Source organism: Phasianus colchicus, chromosome 6 (assembly GCF_987193195.1).
Source record: "Phasianus colchicus chromosome 6, bPhaCol1.hap1.1, whole genome shotgun sequence".
NCBI classification, from domain to species: domain Eukaryota; kingdom Metazoa; phylum Chordata; class Aves; order Galliformes; family Phasianidae; genus Phasianus; species Phasianus colchicus.
In genome coordinates, this window is record NC_143441.1 from 51,418,567 (window position 1) to 51,441,125 (window position 22,559).

At 47.3% G+C, this 22,559-nt stretch overlaps 2 protein-coding genes across 2 annotated transcripts in view; one reads left to right on the forward strand and one right to left on the reverse strand.

The window, feature by feature from the left end:
- The window catches only part of OBSCN (obscurin, cytoskeletal calmodulin and titin-interacting RhoGEF), a 175,186-nt gene extending 156,797 nt beyond the window's left edge, over window positions 1–18,389 (forward strand). Inside the window, exons 107-124 of the mRNA XM_090143262.1 lie at window positions 295–372; window positions 511–683; window positions 1,497–1,523; window positions 1,992–2,144; window positions 2,416–2,461; window positions 3,030–3,107; window positions 4,512–8,085; window positions 8,667–8,789; window positions 9,012–9,122; window positions 9,225–9,392; window positions 10,253–10,375; window positions 12,104–12,274; window positions 13,267–13,381; window positions 13,627–13,866; window positions 14,675–14,898; window positions 15,276–15,351; window positions 15,823–15,972; window positions 16,084–18,389. Of these exons, the coding sequence (XP_089999388.1) occupies window positions 295–372; window positions 511–683; window positions 1,497–1,523; window positions 1,992–2,144; window positions 2,416–2,461; window positions 3,030–3,107; window positions 4,512–8,085; window positions 8,667–8,789; window positions 9,012–9,122; window positions 9,225–9,392; window positions 10,253–10,375; window positions 12,104–12,274; window positions 13,267–13,381; window positions 13,627–13,866; window positions 14,675–14,898; window positions 15,276–15,351; window positions 15,823–15,972; window positions 16,084–16,261 (5,808 nt within the window). The 3' untranslated portion in view covers window positions 16,262–18,389. The remainder of the gene's footprint in view (window positions 1–294; window positions 373–510; window positions 684–1,496; window positions 1,524–1,991; window positions 2,145–2,415; window positions 2,462–3,029; window positions 3,108–4,511; window positions 8,086–8,666; window positions 8,790–9,011; window positions 9,123–9,224; window positions 9,393–10,252; window positions 10,376–12,103; window positions 12,275–13,266; window positions 13,382–13,626; window positions 13,867–14,674; window positions 14,899–15,275; window positions 15,352–15,822; window positions 15,973–16,083) is intronic.
- Window positions 18,390–19,840: 1,451 nt separating this feature from the next.
- CYP8B1 (cytochrome P450 family 8 subfamily B member 1) lies at window positions 19,841–21,500 on the reverse strand. The gene has a single exon (XM_031607895.2). The coding sequence runs from the start codon at window positions 21,461–21,463 to the stop codon at window positions 19,931–19,933; it is 1,533 nt and encodes a 510-aa protein (XP_031463755.2). The 5' UTR covers window positions 21,464–21,500; the 3' UTR covers window positions 19,841–19,930.
- Between the last annotated feature and the right edge of the window lie 1,059 nt (window positions 21,501–22,559).

The following is a 22,559-nucleotide window of genomic DNA, read 5'->3' on the forward strand; positions in this document are numbered from 1 at the left end:
CTGAAAGGGTTTCACATCTCCCATCTAGAAGCCAGGTTTCCCCTAATTGTTGCTAAAACTGATTTTTCTTGGAAATGTTCAGAGAGAAATGCCAGTTAACACTTCAGTATTGAAAGGTAGAGGACTTCCAGAGTTGAAGATGGCTGTAAACTTCCTAACTGAATCTGTCCTTCTATCACATTAAAAGAAACAAAGAACCATTGGTGAAATCAGGGATCCTCTTTATCTAATATTAATATTCAGTGACTTAATGGCTGATTGCTAAAAATTGTGTTTGTTTGTTTGTTTGTTTAGGTGAAATTGTATATAAAGCAAATTTTGGAAGGAATCAATTACCTTCATGACAACAACATCCTTCATTTGGACATAAAGGTAACGTGAAGTGTCTAGTTTGCCATAGCCTCTTGTTGGCGTAGCTATTTTCCATTTGAATTATTCTTATCTGCAACTGAAAATATTGCCTGATCTCAATAAAAACTTCCTTATATTTTATTTTATTTCATTTTCCAGCCTCTGAATATCCTCATGGTTTATCCTGAGAGGGAAGACCTTAAGATCTGTGACTTTGGGTTTGCTCAGAAGATCACACCCTTGGAGCCTCAGTTCAGTAAATATGGGTCTCCAGAATTCGTTGCCCCAGAAATTGTCTCTCAGTCACCGGTGTCGAAGGCAACAGATATCTGGTAACCTTTCTAAAAGGCTTTTGCACTGAACAGCCTGAATTTGGGTCATCTGGGTTAAAATAAGTGTTTCCTTAGGAGGATGTAATGATGTTACTGTGTGTGCATTCACACCACGGGGTAATTTATTGCAGGTACATCAAACCATTTTGCAGTTTTGTCACGAGCTCAGTTCCTTTGGCTTTGCCAAAATGAATGAGTAGAACAATGGGGAGTCCATTGTGCAGAATCCTGTGCTGCTGAACAAACCTGGAATGTCTGCAGTGTAGCAACTGTACCAATGTATTAATTGTTTACACAAAAAGAGAATTAATGAGTGAATAATACTGTACGTTGGTAGAGAAAGTGTGGTTAATAAAGGTGATGCCATGCAACGAAAGGGAATAACAAAGGAAACTGAAAGTGAACACTGAGAATCCAAAACACATTGAGGCTATTCAGAGCTCCTTTTTCTTCTATTTTGGTCAACAGTAATTGATGCTTGACAGCTAATTAATGCAAAGAAGCATCTCATGGAAAACGGTCTTTAATAAATAGGTGGCAGCTCAAAAGCATGGCCCCAGGAGGCCCTCTAGAAAAGAAAAACAAACTCCACAGAAGTATTTCGAGCCTTCTTCTTCAGTTATGCTTTAAAAATGGAGGAATACTTGAGACCAGTTTTATAAAAACGCTGAAAGAAAGGAAAAGAAAGCAACAAAATGCCAACAAAGGGTGAAAGCAAAAGCTTTGGGGATTTATGACCTTGGAAAAGGGGCAGCGTGCTTGAGGAGGGAAAAAAGGACAGCCATCTGATATTTTTCTTCCCTCTGTCCTCAGGGCTGTTGGAGTCATCACCTATTTAAGGTAAGAACATCTGCTTGGATGTACTTGTTTGATGCCCTTTTGTTGGTCAGAGTCCTCCAGCTCCATCAAGTGTGGGCTCTGAGGGAGTGAAGCATTGAGATCTTCAGTGATTTATTTTGCAACTCTCTTTGTTGTCTGCTCTTTCTGTGTTGCCAAAGGTCTTTTGGTCATTGTCCCTGTGTAAAGTCTCCAGCACTCAAGTTTTCCTCTTGCCCATTTTAGCCATCATCCTACCATAGCCATCAACCTTACCTGTCAAACAGGGATAAATAATTCAGTTGGATATTGAAAAAATGGGGTGAAAGATGCTCTGTAGTGGATGCTCTGTTGGCAAGCACTGCAAGTCCCACACATTGAGTTCCTCAAGCAATTGAAAGGCCCATGTAGATGTTTGTGCTTTGCTCATTTGAACAGCAAACATAGCTCTAAAATCTGCCCTTTTCTATTTTACTGTGTTCAATAAACAAGCTTGACATGCAAGTCTCCATTTGCTGGGGAGAATGATAGAGGAACACTTCTGAATATCCAGAAAGGAGACGTTTCATGGACCACTCCTGATTTTGTTCACCTGAGTGAAGATGCAAAAGATTTTATAAAGCGGATCCTACAGCAGCAGCCCAAGTAAGTGAATTTCAGTGCTTCCTAAGGCAGCACTCAGAGATGCCACCATCTCAGGATCAGTGGTGAGCCTCGAGGCAGCCAGAAGGGTTGTTCCACCTCAAGGGAAGGAAACCTGGGGCTGAATGCTGCTTTCTGGATGGCTTCTCAGCTCCAACACATCAGTGAAAGGCCATACAGAAACATGTCTGACAGCGTGGGCACCTTCAGGAAAATCTCATCACCGCTGTTTGAAGTGATTTGCTACTAACATGGTGTTCTTTTCTCTAATCAGAGACAGGCCTGGTGCTTTGGACTGCCTTTCCCACAGGTGGTTCATGGTAAGTTGGTCCTGGTTCTTTACTACAATCAATTATTATTTATTATTTTTTGGTTGGAAGAGACTCTTAGAGCAACTCTTAAGGCTACTTGAGAACTGTTTGCTGTTTTATTCCTTCTCTCGGTCTCCCACCTTCTGTCTTATACAGAATTGCTGGTTTGGCTCGCCAGAAAGAGGAGGCACCTTGGTGTTGACTTGTCAGGATATCCTCCCTTTCAAAAGATTACTACCAACATGAGTAAATACAGCATCTCCATATAGAGAAGAAGCTGTAGCTTTGCAGAGGGAGGTTATGTTTTACATCCCAGTGGCTTAAATCCCTATGGGCAAAGAGCTTTTTTTTTTTTTTTTCATGGGAACTTTATAAGAGCAAGCACTGAACGAGGCTTGCTCTTATAATTGAAAAGCTGATGTTGCCTACAATAATGGGTTTGTAGAATTTGATCTGTTATTTCCCAATTAAAGCAATTGTGGAAAACGTCACTCCTTTAAAAAATAATAGTAATAATAATCAGGAAATGCAGTCAGGATTTTTTATCCACTGATTTTCCTCTCATTCTGCCTGGCAGCACAATCTCCCCCTCGAAGCAGCTCATTTCATTAACACCAAGCAGCTGAAATTCATTGTGGCTCGGAGCAAGTGGCAGGTGAGTTGGCCTTAAGGTATATGGGTTCTTTTTGGATAATTATTTGTAATTGCATTAGCATCTTTAAAGTCTGTTGGGCTAAAACAGTGAGCACAGCAGAGATCTCAGCATGGCTATGAATAGGGCAAGAAGTCAATGAATGTGGCTGAAATAAACTACCTGGGCTTTATTATCATCCTGGGTTGTGTGCAGGGCTCTTCCACCAGACACTGAAACAAAGATTAAGGCACCTGTCTTTAGGTGGGTAGATGTGAGGAGGTGTCAGCATTCCTGCTCACAACAGAGAGAGCAGTGGAGTCAGAAGAAATTTTGTCTTTTACTTTGTTGGGTTTTTTTTTAAAGTATTTCTATGACATACATGGACTGTGCCACTTACACTCCAGCATGTGTAAGAATAGCATAGCATGGAACAGAACAGGACAGACCATAATAGAGTTGTTCAATTGGAAGGGACCTACAGAAATTACCAAGTCCAACTGCCTGACCAGTTTAGGGCTAACAAAAGTCAAAGCATTATTGGAGGGCATTGTCCAAATGCCTCTTGAATACTGACAGGCATGGGGCTTCAAATGTCTCTCTAGGAAGCCTGTTCCAGTTTGACCACCCTCATGGTAAAGAAATTTCTCCCATTGGATACCAAGGAGAAGAGAGCACCTCCCATTATGTAGACCAGTCCCAGTAATGTAGGACTTGGAAATTAAAAGTACTAAAAAGCAAACAAGGAGGAAACGACCTCCCCAGTGCAGGTGCCCATACAATACGTGGTTGTGTGTAAGCTGTCTTTGCAATTGGTGAACTGCAAAGAGACATGTCCCAGGAAGTCTTCTCTTTTCTTGTAACTGTCTGAAATAATCAGATTGATTGCCTGCTGAGGATGCCCAATTCCCTTTGTTGGCCGTAAATGAAAGCCAGCTGCTCAACTTCAACTGCTTTGACTGCCATGTCTGACATGGCTGAAGTTGGAGCAGATGATTCCCTCTGCCTGCATTATAGTGGGGCTTCCATTGGCCCAAGCCACTGCAGGTCATACCACAGTCAGTGGATTTAAGGGCATTTACTCCATCAAGGCCCTTATCTGATGTGTTCGGTTAAAAAAACCTTTTCCCATCTGCTTTGAATGGTTAGATTGTCTTTATAAACCCCAGGCTGTGTCCTGCTTCTCTGATCACAAGAAGTGTGCCCAAAAGCCAATATATTTTTATTGCTGTGAATGAGAGAATAGGGATACTCAGAGAATAACTAAGGCCTAAATGGGCTGCATCTACTAAAGGGTGGCAGCATGCTATTGAAGTAGTCTGAGTGGTCCTGAGTGCAGGAAACCATTTCTGTATTTTTGCTTTGCCATACTCCTCCCATCCTCCCATGTTTCCATCTGATTGCACCGCATTTTGTTTTGGTTTTCAGCGGTCTCTGATGTGCTATAAATCCATACTGGTGATGCGATCCATCCCAGAAATCCTGGAAAGGACTCATGACAACACGTCCCTGGCCATCTCCCGGCACCTGATTGAGGAGAGCACATCCTCCAGCACCAGCGGCTCGTCTTCGGACAACGAGAACTCACACTTCCCCAAGAAGAGGCATTTTGGCTCTACACCCGAGCTACACCTGTCCATATTTGATGCACCAAGCAGTCAGGAGCCTCCAAGGCACGCGAGAGAAGAGAAGCATTCCAAATTCTCAATCCCTCCAGTAAAACCCATGAGGAGGAAGTATGCTGCCGTGAAAAGTGAAGCGGGGGACAAATCACCTACGGAAAGCCAAGAGCTTGGGGCGAGTGTTTTAGAAGAGAGAGAGGAAGGGCTTCATCCCACAATTCGAGATGAGATGACCCAAAGAAGTCACGCAGCTGAGCCTTCATCAGTGAAGACTTCTGCAGAAAGCCCATCAGATGTAAAACAGAAACCAGACATAGTTTTATCTGAAATGGACAAAATTGAAAAGGCCGGGGATGGGACAGAAAAGCCACCTGTGTGTGTTCCTAGACAGAGTGTCATTAAAAGCACTTTCTATAGCCAAGCAGCCGAGCTCCCTGCGAGGGCACCTTCCTCTCCAGGCAGGGAGCTCAGGAGACACCTGGACAGGGCCAGGAGGACCTTTCGGAAAGCTGGATATTCCAAAGTGCCCCTCAGTGGCCTCCGTGAACCCCTTCTGGAACAGTTTGAACTGGAAGAAGAGGAGAGCAAGGATGGAGATGAGCACAGGGAGGGTCTGCTTGGTTCCCTGACCAAATCAGCTTCATTTGATACCGCGAGGAAACCCCCACATCCTGCCATTGCTGGCTCCAGCCGAAGCCGTTCCCTGGATGACTACAGGCTGAGAGCCTCCAGATCCGTGAGGGAACAAGATATTTTGGAAGAAGACTATGATGTCATGGCACAGGAAAGTTGCCCTGAAGGCAGTGAGCACTGCGACATTTCTGCAAAGCCAGGCAAGGGAGGTGCTGCGGGCACGTCAGGAGATGTTAGGACAGCCAGCAAGGACTGCTCAGAAGAGCAGCTCTCCCCTTCCACACACTGTGAGGGCAATGGGTGCCCATCTGTTTCTGTGCAACAGCTAGAGAGACTTCCAGTGTCACCTCATGGAAGCGAGGATAGGAAGCATTTACTGAAGAAGTCAAAAGCTACTTATATTGAGGAGGAAGATTTGGAAGGCAGAAGCCCCGTTCTGTCTGCCCAGCACTCAGACCTAGCTGTGCCAACAGCTCAAAAACATGAAACCCTGAAGGCTAAATCTATCCCTGTGGCTTCTGACATGGCTGTGCAGGAGGGTAAACAAGCCACTTCGGCTCTGCCACAGCCAAAGGCCACCTCCAGCTCTGCCCCTGGAGTGTGTCCCCCACCCCAGGATTCTGCTCACAGCCATCCTGACCTGCAAGGGGAAGGCTTCCTCATCAAAAGGACAGCCCCAGCCGCCCCTTGGATGGAGAAAAGGAGGAAACAATCCCCCGAGAAGCTTGCTGCTCCCAGTGCTTCCAAGCCTGATCTCACGGAGCATAAAAGCTCTGCTGCTTTAACAGGCCTGCAGACAGAAATTGGTTCTTTTCCAGTACATAAGGACAAAATGCAGCAACTTTCTGATGAAAGCATTCTGGCACCTACTGCCTTGGAGGGCAAACAGCCAGATATCCTACCTGTTCGACAAACGGCTGATAAAGATGCTCACCAGAAGCTGAAGACCTCTAAAGAAGTGAGACCTACTGTCCTGGGGGATGAAGCTTTTGCGGGGATCGCCTCACTTGCAGCCCATGCTGATGAAAGTCAAGCCCACAAGAAGGCTTCTCCTCATGCAGACACATCAGCCACCCCAAAGGGGGAGCATCCAGTTGTTGCCAAAATCCCACCACCAAAACCAATGCGAACTTCCATCTCTGGTGGAGCTCGGCACGCTGAATGGCCAGCTCACAGCAAGGAGAGGCTTGCTGCTCTGAGGAGTGAGGGGCCATCTGTCTCAGAGGTTGTTCCCAGTTTGGTCCATGAAGCTGAAATCAAGGGAGCTGTACCCCAGAAGGCTCCTCAAGGCAGTGGCACAGTGCCTGCTGCTCTGGAGGGCAGACACTCATCTGTAACTGCTTCATCCCAAAAACCACATCTCCCTTCAGCCCATGAGAGTGAAAGGCAAGAACACCCAAAGGCAGCATTTCCCAGCAAGGTGAGATCCATCGTCACGAGTGGAAGCCCAGAGGCTGGACAGGCCTCATCTGCTCCATTCCCCGAGAGTGGAAGTCAGGTGTTGGAGCAGCACAAGGCTGCTTATCCTAGTGGGAAAGTTTCTGCTGCTGAGGAGGGTGTGCACTCACTCATCTTAGCTGCTCCACCACCAGAAGTTCAGTCTCCAGCTTCAGTCTATCAGCTGGAGGACGAGGAACAGCTGATGGTTTATGGCGAGGACAGAGATACTGCCTTGGGAAGTGGAAGCCACGATGCTGGACAACCTGTGCCACCATCGCTCTGCAGGGATGGAAGTCAGGACCTGTCACAGCACAGGTCTTCTTTTTACAGTGATGAGGAATCTGCTGCCCTGGAGGGTTTGGTGGACGAGATGGTTTCCCTCTCTGAAGAGATGAATGTGTGGGCAGAGTCAGTTGCTGGCCAGGAGGAGTGCAGAAAGCACATATATGCCACGGATACCTTCTACAAAGATGGCCAAGCACCTACAGACATCTCCTGCCATTCCGTACAAGGGGATAAAATAAGAGAACTCTCTGAGCTGGAAGATCTTGCTGAATCCTATTTTGCCCTGAGCGAGAAGCCAGCAGTTCTGCAAGGACGGGAATGTGAACACCTGGAGGACTCAGCACTCGAGAGCCCCAGTTCCAGCCAAGAGAGCATTCCCCCAACGGACAGCTCAGCTGTTGGGAAAGCCCCCAGCCAAGCACCAGTGAGCAAGGGCACTGGTAGGCACCCAGAAGTTTCTTTGGTGAAAATCAAAGACCTGTCAGATGAAACACCGTGTCTCGGCAGCGGAACTCCCAAACTTGACATCTCGGAGGTGGAGCCTGCCTATTTGAATTTCTCAGACTTGTATGACATTGTCTATTTTCCATTTGAATTTATGAATTTTAGGAAGCCTCAGCCCAAACCGACAGGCAGACGGTTCATACCTTTAAGTGAAAGGGCAAGGTCACCTCCCGGGGGACATCTGCACAAGGATAAGAGGCTGTGCATCAGGGAAGAGGTGGAAGAAAAGAAAGGGAGGAACCGTTTGGAAATAACTGAGGATTCGAAGGGAGGGAACCTGTTAGCTACAGGAAAAGTGGCAGAGAGTCATAGGGAAATGTACGGCCCCCAGAAGGACTCGAGTGGTAAGCAGAAAAGCTCCTTCTACAGCAAGCCAGGCCTCTTTAAACCTTATGGAAGGTCTCATTCAGCAGAGCGGTCAGTGGAGCAGAGCCTGAAGAAAAAAGTAAAAGCTTCTGTTGCCCATATTTCAAGAATCCTAAAAGGAAAGATATCTCCAGAGCCAGAGTCAGAGGAAGGTAAGTATTTCACTCTGTGCCTTCGTAGGTTCACCGCTATAACTGGGCACTGCTACAACTGCTCTTTTGTCCCCAGTGTGTCTGAGGCTGTGGTTAGGCAGCCATTGCAAAACTGACCTCCTTGCAGAGGCAGCTGGACTAACCTGCTGATGGCAACAGCTAAAATTCTCCTGAGTTTTCATGAAAGCATACTGGGGCTGGATGACACTTCACTCCCTGTAGCATCTTCTGCAGTTGTCAGCTGAGCATGACAAATCCTAAAGACTGGGCAAACTTGGTGAACTCGCTCTGTCTACCTGCCTTGATGATACTCAAGTCTGGACAACTGAACCTGCCCTTATTTCTCTGTTGTTCCTAGATATGGACAACAAAACCTGTCCTTATAACTCCACCCTTCCTAACTAAGCCATGTTCAACCATTTTCCTCATGCTACTTGTCACAGCCTTCCCTGTTGACTAAAGGCTCGTTGATAAGGACTCCTCTCGCTGCTGAGCTACATGTGTGTGAATGGCACAGCTGCCTGCTGTGAATGATAAGGAACAATGGCCTTGAATGACTTCTCATCCTTTCTTTGAAACAGAGTTTGGTGAGCTGGGAAGTGAGGCAGCAGAAAAAGAGCCCTTAACAGGAGCTGAAGGATCTCTGAAGTGGAAATCAGGACTTCCTTCGTTCAAATTACCAAGCCTGGTGCCAAAAGAGAAAGGTATTGCTGGTGCATAAGTAGTGTTGTGTACGTGGAACTGAACACAGCCTCACTGCCTGCGTGCCGTGAACGTCTCTGAAAACCCACAGTCAGAGGAATGCCAGGGCATGAACAAAATGTTTGCTCTAACTGATTTAAAATGTTTTATAGTCTTCTTCTCCCACTTATTCACCACGTAGAGCTCCTGGCCGTTCTGCATCAATGTTTGTCTCTTCTTGGCAGCACCCTCGTTTGTTGAGGAGCTCCTGGACCAGGCAGCAGCTGCAGGACAGTGCGTGACGCTGTCGTGCCGGACGGCCCCGCATTCCTCCCTGCACATCCGCTGGTTCAGAGGTGAGCTTGCAGCCCTCCGCAGGTCCCTCCAGGACAGGGATGGCTTAGGCACCTCTGGATACATTGCCAAGGTACTTACTTCTCATATATTCCACCTTGCAGATGGGATGCCAGTCCACAGCAGCAGTCGGATCCTCATCTCGTCCACACTCAAGCACTTCCAGCTGTTAACTATTCTCTCTGTCAGTGCTGAGGATTTTGGCATTTACACCTGCGTGGCCACCAGCTCCCAGGGCTCAGCATCCACCTCTTGCGTTATAAGGAAAGCAGGTAACAAAAGGATCTACATTTTTATACTGCAAGCACTGATTTTGAAGCATAGAATCATAGAATGGACTGGGTTTAAAAGGAGCATAATGCTCATCCAGTTCCAACCCCCTGCTATGTGCAGGTCACCAACCAGCAGACCAGGCTGCCCAGAGCCACATCCAGCCTGGCCTTGAATGCCTGCAGGGATGGGGCATCCACAGCCTCCTTGGGCAACCTGTTCCAGTGCCTCACCACCCTCTGGCTGAAAAACTTCCTCCTAATATCCAACCTAAACCTCCCCTGTCTCAGTTTAAACCCATTCCCCCTTGAAGTTGAAGGCAGAGCCAAGTGTAGGGATGGCAGCACTTCTGCCACCAAGAAAATGTGTAAAGCATCTGCAAGGTGAGATTGCTGCAGAAATATTCAGGGGAAAGTTTCTCCCTTGCCTGCTGTAGTCCACAGCCCTTGCTAGCTGGTAGCATGGCACATTTTGCAGTGCTGATTTACGGAATCATGGAATGGTTGGGTTGGAAGGGACCTCAAAGCCCATTCAGCCATGGGCTGGGTGACCCCACCAGGTCAGGCTGTCCAGAACCCCTTGGGCACCTCCAGGGATAGGACACCCACAGCTTCTCATTCCCTCTTCTTCATTCTTTAACTTTTCTCCTGGGTTCAGAACTCAGCTAGTAAACACAGACATAACATCAGACTTCAAAACCTTAATATTTGTTTTAAACAAGGCTGTTAAATTTTTGTTCCATGAGGAATGGTCACATAAATACAAACACATATATATTTGAAGTTGAATATCTGCAACACAGAAAAGCTGTCCCTGTGCATAACAGAGCTAACAGTCACTGATTTTTGCCTCGTTTCAACAGAAGTTCCTCCCAGCCCTGCACCCCCTGAGGTTGTGGAGGTCTATGAGGATGGAGCACAAGTGGTCTGGAAACCTGTGGAAACCAACACTTCTGTCCGTTACACTGTCCAGTGCAAGAGTAAAGGTAATTGTGGAATATCCCAAGCTGGAAGGGACCCATAAAGGATCATCGAGTCCAGCTCCTACAGCAGGGCTCTGCCTTCACACCTAGCAGAGAACATCCCAATTTGTACAACCTCTCCATATATACACAAATATATTAATTTTATTCAGAAACAGCTTCACTTGACCTCCCTCGTTTATAGATGGGAGTGAAATAATTGTACACTAATAATGCCCAGCCCAGTGGTTATCAGATAATACCATCATATACCTAGGCTTCCTCTGTATGGAGATGGCCATCAAAAAGGCAGTTCTCCCCATGCCAAACAGCCATGCTTTCTTTTTCTATCAATTAAATTAATGGTGAAGAGCCATATGGCAGAAGCTTGGTAAACCTGCATGCCATCCCCTCAAGGTTCTCCTCCAAGGCTTGATCCAGAGCACAGTGAAGTCAGTGGGTGTTTTCTTGTTTAATTCCATGAACTTTGAGTCAGTTCCCTCTCTGCTATATCTCTCTTGGGATTGGTTTTGCTGCTCTTGTGAGTACTATGACTGACGTCATCTCTACTGCAGTCATGTATACATAAACCTTTGGACTGAGCTGCTCCATCTACCTTCTTTCAACTCTCCCAGTATATATGCACTTCATTCTGGATAACACAAAAACAGCTTTTTATTCTGGGGCTGATAACATTTTTCCTGTACTGCAGCTTTCTTTATTGTTTAAACCTTTTGACACAATTGCAGACAGTGCTCCAGGGAGGATGTAAGATGCAACTTGTTCCAGGTGGGAGGAAAAATGGGAAACTGCTACGTACAGTCACATTCTGTGTGTTTGGCAGGGACATGTGAAATCCTACTTTCTGAACACAGGAGGATTAAGATAAGCAGAAAAAAATAATCCTTGCCTCATTCACTATTTGATAGTAGGCCTTTGCATGCTGCTTCTGCAGATGCTTCTCTGATTCTAAGCTGTATCTGCTCCTTCTTACATGCACACACACCCTAATCCAACCAGAACCCTGTAAAGTCATTGATACCTTTGTATTAAGAAAAGAATTGCTGCCTGTGCTAAGATTTGAGGCTCTCTCTCGGTGATTAGTTGAATGAAAGGATGGGTTTAATTTTGCAGTTTCAGTAGCAATGACAAAGTGTGGGACACAGCATCACATGAATCGTTTGCTGCTGATCTTCTATTACACATCTCAGTCCCAAGACAAACTTACAGTTTCATTTCCCTGAGACATATCCTATGTGTTATAAAAGCAGAGGGAATTTGGCCCCAGTTTGAAGTATTGGCTTAGCTAGAATGGATTGTTAATGGATGGCTGTGCTCTGAAATCCTGCTCTCCTGCTTCCAGTTTCAAGACAGGACCAAAAGGATTAAGCAGGGGTTTTCTTTAACCTTTTGTTTAGAGCTCTTGAGGTCTATTTACATTCGAGATTGGTGGCATGAAGTTTCACCATTCTTTTGAAGCAGTGTTGCCACACCTTGGACTGATCAAACAGAAAAGTGCTGACTTTGGAAGGGGTCTGGTAACTTGCACAGCTGGTTGCACCACACACAAAAGCAGCCCATATCAGATCAGTTTTTCTTTCACTTAGAGATTCCATTGGTTTTCCATATTGCCAGCACTGTGAGTTAAGTTAAAAAAGAAGAAGAAAACAAAAACCAACAACCAACCAACAAAAAAAGACTTGACCTCTGAAATGAGTCCTAATCTCTTTCTTCTGCTTTTCCATGGCTCAGATGGGGAGTGGAAGACTCTTGCTGCTGACATCGCTGACTGCTGCTACTATGCCAGAAATCTCTCCAGAGATGTTACCTACTGCTTCAGGATAGCCTGCACCAGCAAAGCAGGAATGGGCCCCTACAGCAGCCCATCTGCCACAGTGAAAATCAGCGGGAAGGATCAATTGGGTGAGAGCACTGGGAGAGCACTGTGTTCCTCTGGCATCTAAATAATTGCACTCTTTCTTTCTTCCCTGAATACTCTGTAATATTCACTTGTTTTTTAAAAGATCCATGATCGCATGAAAAAGATAACCTTACAGCAAAAGGTTTTCTTTCAAGAAGCGGAAGGATGGACCAACTGGAATTTCCTCCCAGTGGAGAAGAGTTCTCTGTAAAAATCCGTTCACAGAGATATTTTTAACCCACTCTAAATTCATCTGCTTTCCTTTGGCCTGGAATTCATTAGCAAACATACTTTGCAGTCATTCCACCCAGGACCCATAGCATCAAATCCTTTCATCTGAATGTGTCCAGCATTCCCAAGCAGACATTTCAGTATGTCAGGGCATGCTGACATCAAAATGTGTTTCACAGAATCACAGAATCACAGAAACACCAAGGTTGGAAAAGACCCACAAGATCATCCAGTCCAACCATCCACCCATCACCAATAGTTCTCACTAAACCATGTCCCTCAACACAACATCCAAACATTCCTTGAACACCTCCCTGGTCAGTGACTCCACCCCCTCCCTGGGCAGCCCCTTGCACTGCCTGACCACTCTTGCAGAGAAGTAGTATTTCCTAATGTTTCTCATCCTCTAGCAGTGTCTTAGTGTACTCTGATGATTTACTTTGCTGTTTGATATCGTACTCATAGAATCACAGAGGTCTTTCCCAGCATCAACGACTCTGAGATCATCAAGTCCAACTGTAAACCCATCACCACATGCAAGTCTGGAGTGGTTCCACCAGGGAACTGCTAGGTGTCCATTCCAGAATCTGCTGCATTCACATAGAACTTTGTGCTGCAAGCAGGAGCCAACATGCAAAGTTCCATGCAGAAAGCCCCACCGTCACCTTTATTTGTCCATAGGTGGTGGAGAGCGGCTCAGAGAAGCTGTGGTTTCCACACAGAGTTGTTTTCCCATGTAATCATCACCACTTTTTCTCTGCAGAATTTCCTGCTGTCACGCAAAACTTCCCAACAGCTGAGGAAGAGAGTGAAATAATTGCACCACCCGAACCTTTCCCAACCTACCAGACCTACGCCTTCCAAACAGAGATCAAAAGGTAGGGAATCCAACTGAGCACTCAACCAGCCAGCAGGAAGTGCTGCACGTGCTGCAATTTGAAGTGACTGTACAGTTTAGAGACACAGGAGGATGTGCAAAGCGTGACAGTTGCTGCAGTAACTCAACATAGGGGAGGGATGAAAAACACAGCATGGGATCCATATGATCTTGAAATACAGAAGCTCCTGGCTCTTCCAGGAGTAGCAGAGAAGCTTAACTTGCCTTTGTGTTCCTTTGTACCAGGGGGCGGTTCAGCATCGTCCGACAGTGCAGGGAAAAAGTAAGCGGCAAGACTTTAGCTGCTAAAATTATCCCTTACTGGCAAGAGGACAAGCAGAGCGTGCTGCTGGAGTACCAAGTCCTCAGGAAGCTTCATCACACCAACATAGCTCAGCTGAAGGGAGCTTATGTCAGCCCCCGGCACCTGGTGTTGATCCAGGAGATGTGTGTGGGACCAGAACTACTCCACTCTTTGGCATTACGGTAATCATAAGTGGAGGGAAGGGTTTACCCATCAGGGCTGACATAGGTGCAAAGCACATATTGCTTTCACTTGACAGGCAGGATCACCTCTCTCCATCTGTCCCAATGTGCTGTCATAGCAAAATTGCCATTGTACTCTATCTCAGGAAGCCTTGTTTCCCCTCCGTGTTGCTTCTCACAATGGCAGAAAATGAATCTGCTGGAATCCTCTGATTTAAGGGGGTGGGAATGATGGGCATCAAATCTGCATTCTGACTTCTGCTTTCTCTGACATGCAGCTCTCATAGCCTGCTGAACCTCTTGTATCTGTTGGCCTGACTCACAACAGGGGCAAAAATCTCTGTATAGATTAAGGGAGTTTATAGAAGGGAAAGAGATCGACTTTTGTGTGGGCAGAAAGTGATATGACAAGCTGGAATGACTTTAAACTAAAAGGGAGGATTAGATTAGATATTAGGAGGAAATTTTTTTACTCAAAGAGCAGTGAGGTGCTGGCACTGCTGCTCAGAGAGGTTATAGATCCCATCCCTGGAGACGCTCAAAGGCAGCTTGGATGGAATGCTGGGCAGCCTGAGCTGGTGGTTGGCAACCCTGCCCATGGCAGGCAGTTGGAAGTAGATGATCCCTGAAGTCTCTTCCAACCCAAGCCATTCTACGATTACATGATTTTTGCAATGATTAGAGTTGTTTCCTGGCTCTCAAGTGCCTCACTGGATCATACAACCAGAGGAGGATAATAGCAGGGCAGGATGATGCTCTTGGGCATGCAGATATGACACCACTGGTTTCTACCTCTTTCTTCTACCAGGACATCATACTCAGAGGTGGAGGTCCAAGATTACCTGTGGCAGATCCTCAGTGCAGTTGAGTACCTCCATGCACACAGCATCCTGCACTTGGATCTCAGGTCCGAAAACATGATCATCACTGAGCCCAACCTTCTGAAGCTCCTGGATTTTGGCAATGCACAGTTTTACACACAAGACAAGGTCATTACCATGGACAAATGCATGGATTATGTTGAAACCATGGGTGAGTACAGAGGTCATTCACAGCAACCTTGATGTTGTATGCAATCTGCAGTAAACAGACAGGCTGAGCCATTGGGCAAGGCACTGAGACTGCAGCTGGCCCCAGTAAGAAGTTTCGTGGTGAGCTGATGGAGGGGCATGGGTGGTGGTGACAGCAGTTCCCAGGCCATGAAGGACAAGGCCAGAAGTCATGGCCAATGCTGTTCTGGCTGGTGTCCATGTGTCCTATGCTCAAGGTTGTAGTGTTACTGCCAGCAAGCCCCGTTGTTTTGATGTTCTCAAGGTTTTGTTTCAGCCGTGACTGAGATCAGCCAACCTCCCTGTATTGGTGCTGTAGCATTGGAGGGGAGCTTGGCTCACACCCATTTGCTTTTCTAGCTCCAGAACTGCTGACAGAGCAAGGAGCCCTCCCACAGACTGATATCTGGTCCGTTGGAATCACAGCATTCATCATGTAAGTCAGCCTGTCCTTCCATACCCCTGGCTTTAAAAGTGCCATTTCCAAGTCATCAACAAAGGGAGCCGTACCCACTCAGACATTAACATCAGTAGTAGCCTCTCCCTTGAGCAGTGCCACCAAAGACATGTGGCAGAGGCCATGGAGCTGGCTGCACTGTGCAAGGATGCCCAGTCCCAGCCACATCTCCAAGTGGAATAAGGAGTTGGTTTCGCAGCCCAGCAGCTGCTGTGTTTCTTGCTCAGCCTCATCTGAAAAGCCCCCACTTTAGCAAGAAAATTCAAATTACACCAAGCAGAAAAGCAGCTGAAGTCATGAAGCCCACTGAAGAATGTTGCCCTTTGGGATTCTGTTTTCCATGTGATGTTTCTTTGCACTGCCATGACCTCTTTCTGGATGGGAATTCCCAGCAGAAGGAGCATCTCAAGCGATGCCCTTTGTGCTGATAACACTATTGTTTCGGGCTAGGCTGAGCGCCAACTACCCGGTCAGCTCTGATGTGCCCTGCGAGTTCCTGAGAACCACCAGGAAGGGGAAGGTGAAGCTGACACGGTGCTACGCGGGTCTCTCTGGAGGAGCAGTGTCATTTCTCCAGAGCACCCTGTGTGCAAATCCCTGGTAAGGCAGCTCCCCTGGCAGTTCATGCAAATCCTGGCTCCTGCCCCTTCTTCCTCTCCCATTTGGGATTTGGGAGAGAAAACCCAACTGACCTTCTCCCCTTTGTCCCAGGGGAAGACCATCAGCCTCCGAGTGCCTTCAGAGCCCGTGGTTCCAGGAGACGGGTTTGGACAACAGGCAGCAAGCGCTGGTTACCTTCCCCACCACCAAACTGAGAAATTTCCTCACTGATCGGGAAAAGAAAAGGGGTCTGCTGTGCTCCAAGTACGGCCTCATGATTGCACAGTGAAGGGGATGTGGAGATAGGCACGGATCACCTCCCCTTCTGCTCTCAGTGTTTGATGGCAAACTGTTCTGTCGAGTTACTGCGCATTGGCTGATCTGAGCTGACTCTGTTCTTCCTGAATGCAATTTAGCACAGCTAAGCAAATTAACCCACTGCCACCTGGTAAGAGCTGAAATACAGTTAACGTGGCTCAGCTGACAGGTGGTAACTTGACAGTACTTGGGTGACTTGGCTCAGTGCTTCCAGGAACAGGTAGGAAAGATTTGCAGAGCTCCTTCTGAAAGGGACTAGCTGCTAGCCCTGAGCAGCTGAGCAAATCCTTCCCTGAAGTCAGTGTGCAAACACTGGGCACTGACTTCTGCCCTGTCCCCAGGATGCCACACTATGCACTTTCAGATGCTACTGGATCGCTTATCCCATTGTTACAAGGACTGAGAGACTGGTGGGCTTCTTGCCTGCCTCCTGGGGTTGGATTTGATGAGCTCCAGTTGTCCCTTCCAACGCCTACAGTTCTGTGATTCTGAGAAATTCCAAAGAAAATGGAAAACAATTGTAAAGGGAAAACATCTCTGATATGAAAAGAGCTCCAAGAAGGTGATAGTGGGAGTGGGGAAACAGAAAGTAAGTCAGAAAGATTCACTGTGGGGAAACAGTGCAGAGCACAGTGCTTCTGGAGGCTGATGCCAGGTAGCAACGTATCCTAAGGCTTTAGGTGTTCAGATCTAACTGGATAAAGCCCTGAGCAGCTCAGTGTGAGCAGAGGGTTGAACCAGAGACCTTGTGAGTCCCTCCCAACGAGACATGTGCTGTGTTGCCATGTCTGTGATGTGTCCCATGATGTCTTTGCCTTGTGTCAGACACAGGGTTGGGCAATGGGACCCTGGTGACATCCATTGGCCAGGCTCAGCACGTTGCACCTGTAGCACAGGGGGAGTGCAGGGAGGGAAACAGCACTGGGGCTTTCCAGTAACTGATAAATTGCTCATCTGTCCCACCCTAATCCTCATGAAGCTGTAGCCTGCTCTCCCTGGGGCTCAAGTTAACCACTTGTCATAGAGCCTACTGGCTCTCCATGGGCACTTGCACTGCTGTTGCTGCAGGCTGGTCATTTTCCTCAAGGGGTTCGTGGTCTGTAGACACTACAGTTGTTTTTTGGGGGCATGTGTATTTGAAATCTCCCATTAGAACTAGATGACTGGTACACCCATCACACAGGGCTTCATAACAACCCCTCATCTGCCCCACTGCATCTACATCGGTTTGTCTTCAGATTCTTCAGGAAAGCCCAGGGCATCCTGAACGCTGCAGTCCTCTTTCTTCAAGACCTGCTGAGGACGGATGGTGTTCGCTGTGTCGTTGCTTTGTACCTATAACCTCTGTGTTCCTTTGGGTTTCTCTGATGTGAGTGATGTATTTATGGGTGCAGTTGGGTTTCTTGAGCTTTCCCTACATGCAGCATTTAAGCACAGGCTTTCCTCAAGCCACACCTCACTGTGTTCAGAGGGTCAAGGATGGGAAATCAGTTCCTACTGTGTTACAGTTCAATGCTAGACATGATGCTGTTTAGCCACTGGGGATCTTTTCCAACATATTTAACTGATGTTGCCCCAGACCTGAAGCTTGCAGCACCATGGCTGCTCTTCCTGCATTGTGTGCGGAGCAAACTGGGAGCAAAGCAGTTCCCACTGTGCTGTGCAGAGCAGACACTGATTTGTCAGACTGTACGTCTTTGAACATTAAGGTAATGCTTCCTCCACAGTGCATTGGAGAAGAGAAAAGCAAGGTCTTAGGGCCAGATTTCACGCTTGGTTCTCTTGGGTTTTGAGGAGTTATGGAAGACAGCGTGATGAGGTGTGGTCTGTGAACCTTTCAGGACCTATAAGGTATCTGTTGGCACAGTCTGGTTTTCCCTCTTACTGCTACGCTTTGGGATGGACTGCTCGGTGCCAAGGGACAGCCCATCCAAGCATAAACTTTGCAGATTAACCCATTTGGAGCTTTCACACTATTCCTCAAATTAAGTGATTTTTGCTTCTCATACTTGCATGCGTTTGAGCATGTCTGAAGTCTTTTATAGACTCAATATTGTTTTGTTAAATTATCTATTCTGACAAAGAATTAAAGCCAGATATTTTTGCTGAATCACTGCCATTCTCATCGTTTTTCTCTCTCCTTCTCAACTCTGAATGTTTGTACAGAATCCACTCTCAACTCTGATCTGAGGTCATTACAAGAGGTAACAAAACACACACACCAACTGGAGTACAGCAAAGCACTAAAATGCAGATAATTTTTTTCTTAGGGCAGCTCTGCCTTCAGCAGGAGGAGAAGTTACAACACTTGCTCAGTTGCTGCAGTTATAACATAGCCCCATTCTTCACAACAGAAAGCAGAATCTGGCTTTGATGTTTTGAGACATATTAAAACGTTTGAGTGCCCTCGATTGTACATAACAGGGGGACCTTGACAAGCTCAAAAAGCAGGCACACAAGAACCTAATGAGGTTGAACAAGGCCAAGTGCAGGGTGTTGCACCTGGGTTGGGGCAGTCCCAGATATGACCGCAGATCTGAGAAGAGCTCACTGAGAGCAGCCTTGCGGAGAAGGACTTGGGGGTTCTGGTGGACAAAAAGGTGGACATGAGTCAGCAGTGTGTTCTTGCAGCCTGGAAGGCCAACTGCATCCTGGGCTGCATCAACAGAGGAGCAGCAGTGGGGCAGGGAGGTGATTGTCCCCTTCTGCTTTGCCCTTGTGAAGTCCCATCTGGAGCGCTGCATCCAGATCCCCAGCACAGGAGGGTTGTGGACCTAAGCCATTCTATGAAAACTTCCAAAGGCAGCATCTGCATTAAGTTGGTTCACTGTGCTGTGACTTAACTCCTGTGGGGACAGATGTTCCCTTGGCTGCTGAAGGAAGAAAAAAAAAAAGGGAAGAGATATCCCCAGCAGGCATTAGATGGGAACAATGCCAGTCCATGAGCCTCAAGGCGAGCTATTTTCACACACTTGCACATTTTTAATTCTTTGTAACTCTATTTTCCTCCCCGCATCACCTAAATCCCTCCTTTTCTCCATTTTGGTTCCTTCCTCAAGCATCCCACCATGAACCCGTTGCAATCCCCACATGCCTCTCCTCTGTGCCCCACAAAAAGCCTCACCCCTTAGCAGCAACCCACCTTAATCCCAATCCCTGTCACGCATCTCAGTAGTCCTCATGCCTGGGCTGAGGGGTGGCTGCTCTGGTGGGACAGCCCCAAAGAGACCCAGCTGAGGCATTCATCCTTAACCTGGGTTCCCAGTTGTCCTTAATTTGGGTTCCAACCTACCGTTACATCCCCATTCTCCTGTTGGCATGTGCAAGTTGGTTTCTGACAGGCTGGTAGCTGTTGTGAAGAGCTGGGAGTAACCCAGCAGGGTATTATTTGGGGTCCTCCACCTCACCATTGTCTCTCTGGACTCCCTGTTGGTGTGCAGGTGAGCTTCTATTGCCCTACCCAGACAGGGTAAGGGGTGATGCAGGGCAGTGCGATATGCAAAGAAGAAAAAAAGAAAAGCCACAATACTGTTAAGCAAATAAGAACATATTGGCATTGACTCCACACGGATCCAGCAGCCAACAACTCGGGCAGTTTATTTCACAGCAACATCTGAACAAACAGAACAGCACAGCTTTTTCAAACACGTTGTCGATATCTGAACTGAATGTCGTGAACAGGCTGCATGGTTCCAAATCCCCAGCGGCTCGAATCTATGGCTGGGATCTCCTCTTTGTCGTTGACCAGCTCCAGGTCATAGTGGGTCAGCATCAAGGACACAAACAATTTAATTTCAGCTGTAGCAAAGAACCGCCCAGGACAGATGGATACACCGGCCCCCCAAGGCATGTTGAAGTATTTCAGCCGTTTGCCATTCTTGTAAAAATCTTTCTTGGTGCCATCTGGGTTGACAAAGCGGTCATACTTAAATTTGTGAGGTTCAGGGTGGATTTCTGGGTTCATCTGCACAGAGAGGTGTGGGAACAGAGCCACTCGGTCCCCTTTGCGCAGAGTGTATTCGGTGCCACCACTCATTTTGAGGCTCACATCCTGGAGGACGGCTCTGATCAGGATTGGGGCTGCCACCAGCCTCAGGGTCTCCTCCACAGCACTGTCCAGAAAAGGAGTCTGGTCTAACATGTCTCTGGTGATGTTAATTGCTGGGCTTCCTGGCTTCACTTCTTGGCCATGCTCCCTCAAGACTTTCTCTACCTCTCCCTTCACAGCCTTCATAGCTTCTGGATGCTTCATGAGATACAAGAGGAGCCAGAAGGCAGTAGGGCCTGTATTGCCTTGGGATGCCCATAGCATCATAAACTTGAAGCGGTCACGCATGTAGTCAGGGACACCACTTTCTGCCAAAAACTGGACTTGTTCACTTATCCACCTGCTGACGTTTTCCTTCTGAGAACCCTTACTCACGGACAGAGCATCCCAGAAGAACCTCTTCAGCCTCTCAGCTTCTACTTTGTCCTTGGGAGGCAACATGGCATAGGCCAAGCGGGGGAAGAGGCGGTCGTACTTCCGAAACTCGGTGTACAGCTGGTTGGAGTGGATGAGATCTTGCTTGTGAGCTTTCTCCTTGTTCCCTGTCCCTTGGTGTGACTCAGTGCCGTACAAAGCCAGGTACCCAGCTCTGAAGACGATGTTGTAGCAGTAGTGGAAGAGGCCGGCCTCTTGCCATGGTCGCTTCTCCTCTCCTGAGCTCAGCTTGAAAAGCATCAGCTTCTGGAAGTTATCCATGGTGGCTTGTGTCAGAAGACTGAGTCCTTCTCCCATCAGATGCTTCGTGCTAAAAGCATGCAGAGCACTATTGTTGTTCTTGTCGGACTTGTAGCCAAAAACCTGGAGGACCAATTTAGCTGCAAAGGTCACAAAGTCTAGTTTAGACCGTGATTCCTTCACAATGGCTCCAAAGCAGAAGGGGTCCATCACAAAGGTAAAGTAATAGCCTCCAATCAGCACCGTGAAAATATCTCCATGTTTTCTCTGCATCTTACTTAGAAACCCTGAACTGTCCTTTCTGAAATGCAGTGCATAACCCAGCCAGGGAATGATGCCTTTGTCCAAAGGTGGCTCATTGGGTCTTCGTCTCCGAAAAGCCCCCAGGAGGTAGAGCCCCCCAAGCAGCGATGCCACCAAGGTACAGAGGAAAACTGTCCAGAATGCCATCAGAGCCCTTCTCCTGGCTGGGGGTTTGACCAGAGTGAGGGGAGTGCTTTTTATTCCCATTCAGCAGCTGATACGCAGATGCAAAGCTGACAGCATCTGCCCCGATTGGCAGCAATTATTTGCTTTTCCGATTTGAAGTGAGGACATCTCTTTCCTTGGCTGACACACAGAGATTTTTAAGGTGAAAGGTCTGTTAGAGTCCACTGCAGTCAACAGGCTGCTGCATAAAGTCGATGGGTATCAGTGTGAGCTCTGCAGCAGTATAAGCCAAACCTCTTTCCTGGGCTGCGCTGTTTTGGAAAAAGGGTCTTTGGAGAATTCCCCTCAGCAATTTCTGCATTTAACACTCAGTTACAGACATGCAGTGCAGGCTGAAAAAAAAAAGAGAGGAGGAGCAGATGTTCAAAGTGCTGCTGGAATTAGGATCAAGGGGGGGACAGAGCGGAGCTACTTTGGTCTCAAATGCCAAGAGAAGGAAAGGTCTCCAACAGCTCCACTCATTTTGCTTCTGCTCCTCAATGTCTCCTGTTGGGGTGGAGGGACCCCAGGAACCTCGTCCCTTGTGCCCAGTGCAGCACTACTGGGCATCCAGCTGCTGGCATGTAGACCTTGCAGCAGCCTCATGTGGGATAAAGGGGCATTACGTGGTGAGAGAGTTAGGGAAAAGGATTTGGTAAGGAGATGACCATGAACAGTGCAAGCTGCTTCCACCTGTTCCCTATTTTCCCATCCTCGTTCCTCCCCAGTTCACCCCTCGTTTTCTCTACCTTCACCTTACAGTCCCATGGGCCCTCCCTGAATAGATCAGGAGATGAAGATCTCTATCTATCTCAGATTTGTTTCCCAGCTGTTCTTCCCTTCTACACCCCCGACGCAGACCTGACCCATGTAGTGAAGGTCACAGCGTAGCATCACCTACATATTTGCCTTGGTATTTTTTTAAGTGAAGCTCCTAGCTTTACAATTTTGGAAACACACGGCAGTGATGATGGCAATATGGCAGTGAAAACAAATGCATGGTTTTTGTTCAACTGAAAACCCTTCTTGGTCCTATCAGTAACCCTGTCTAGCAATAAAATTAAGAAGGTGATGAGTA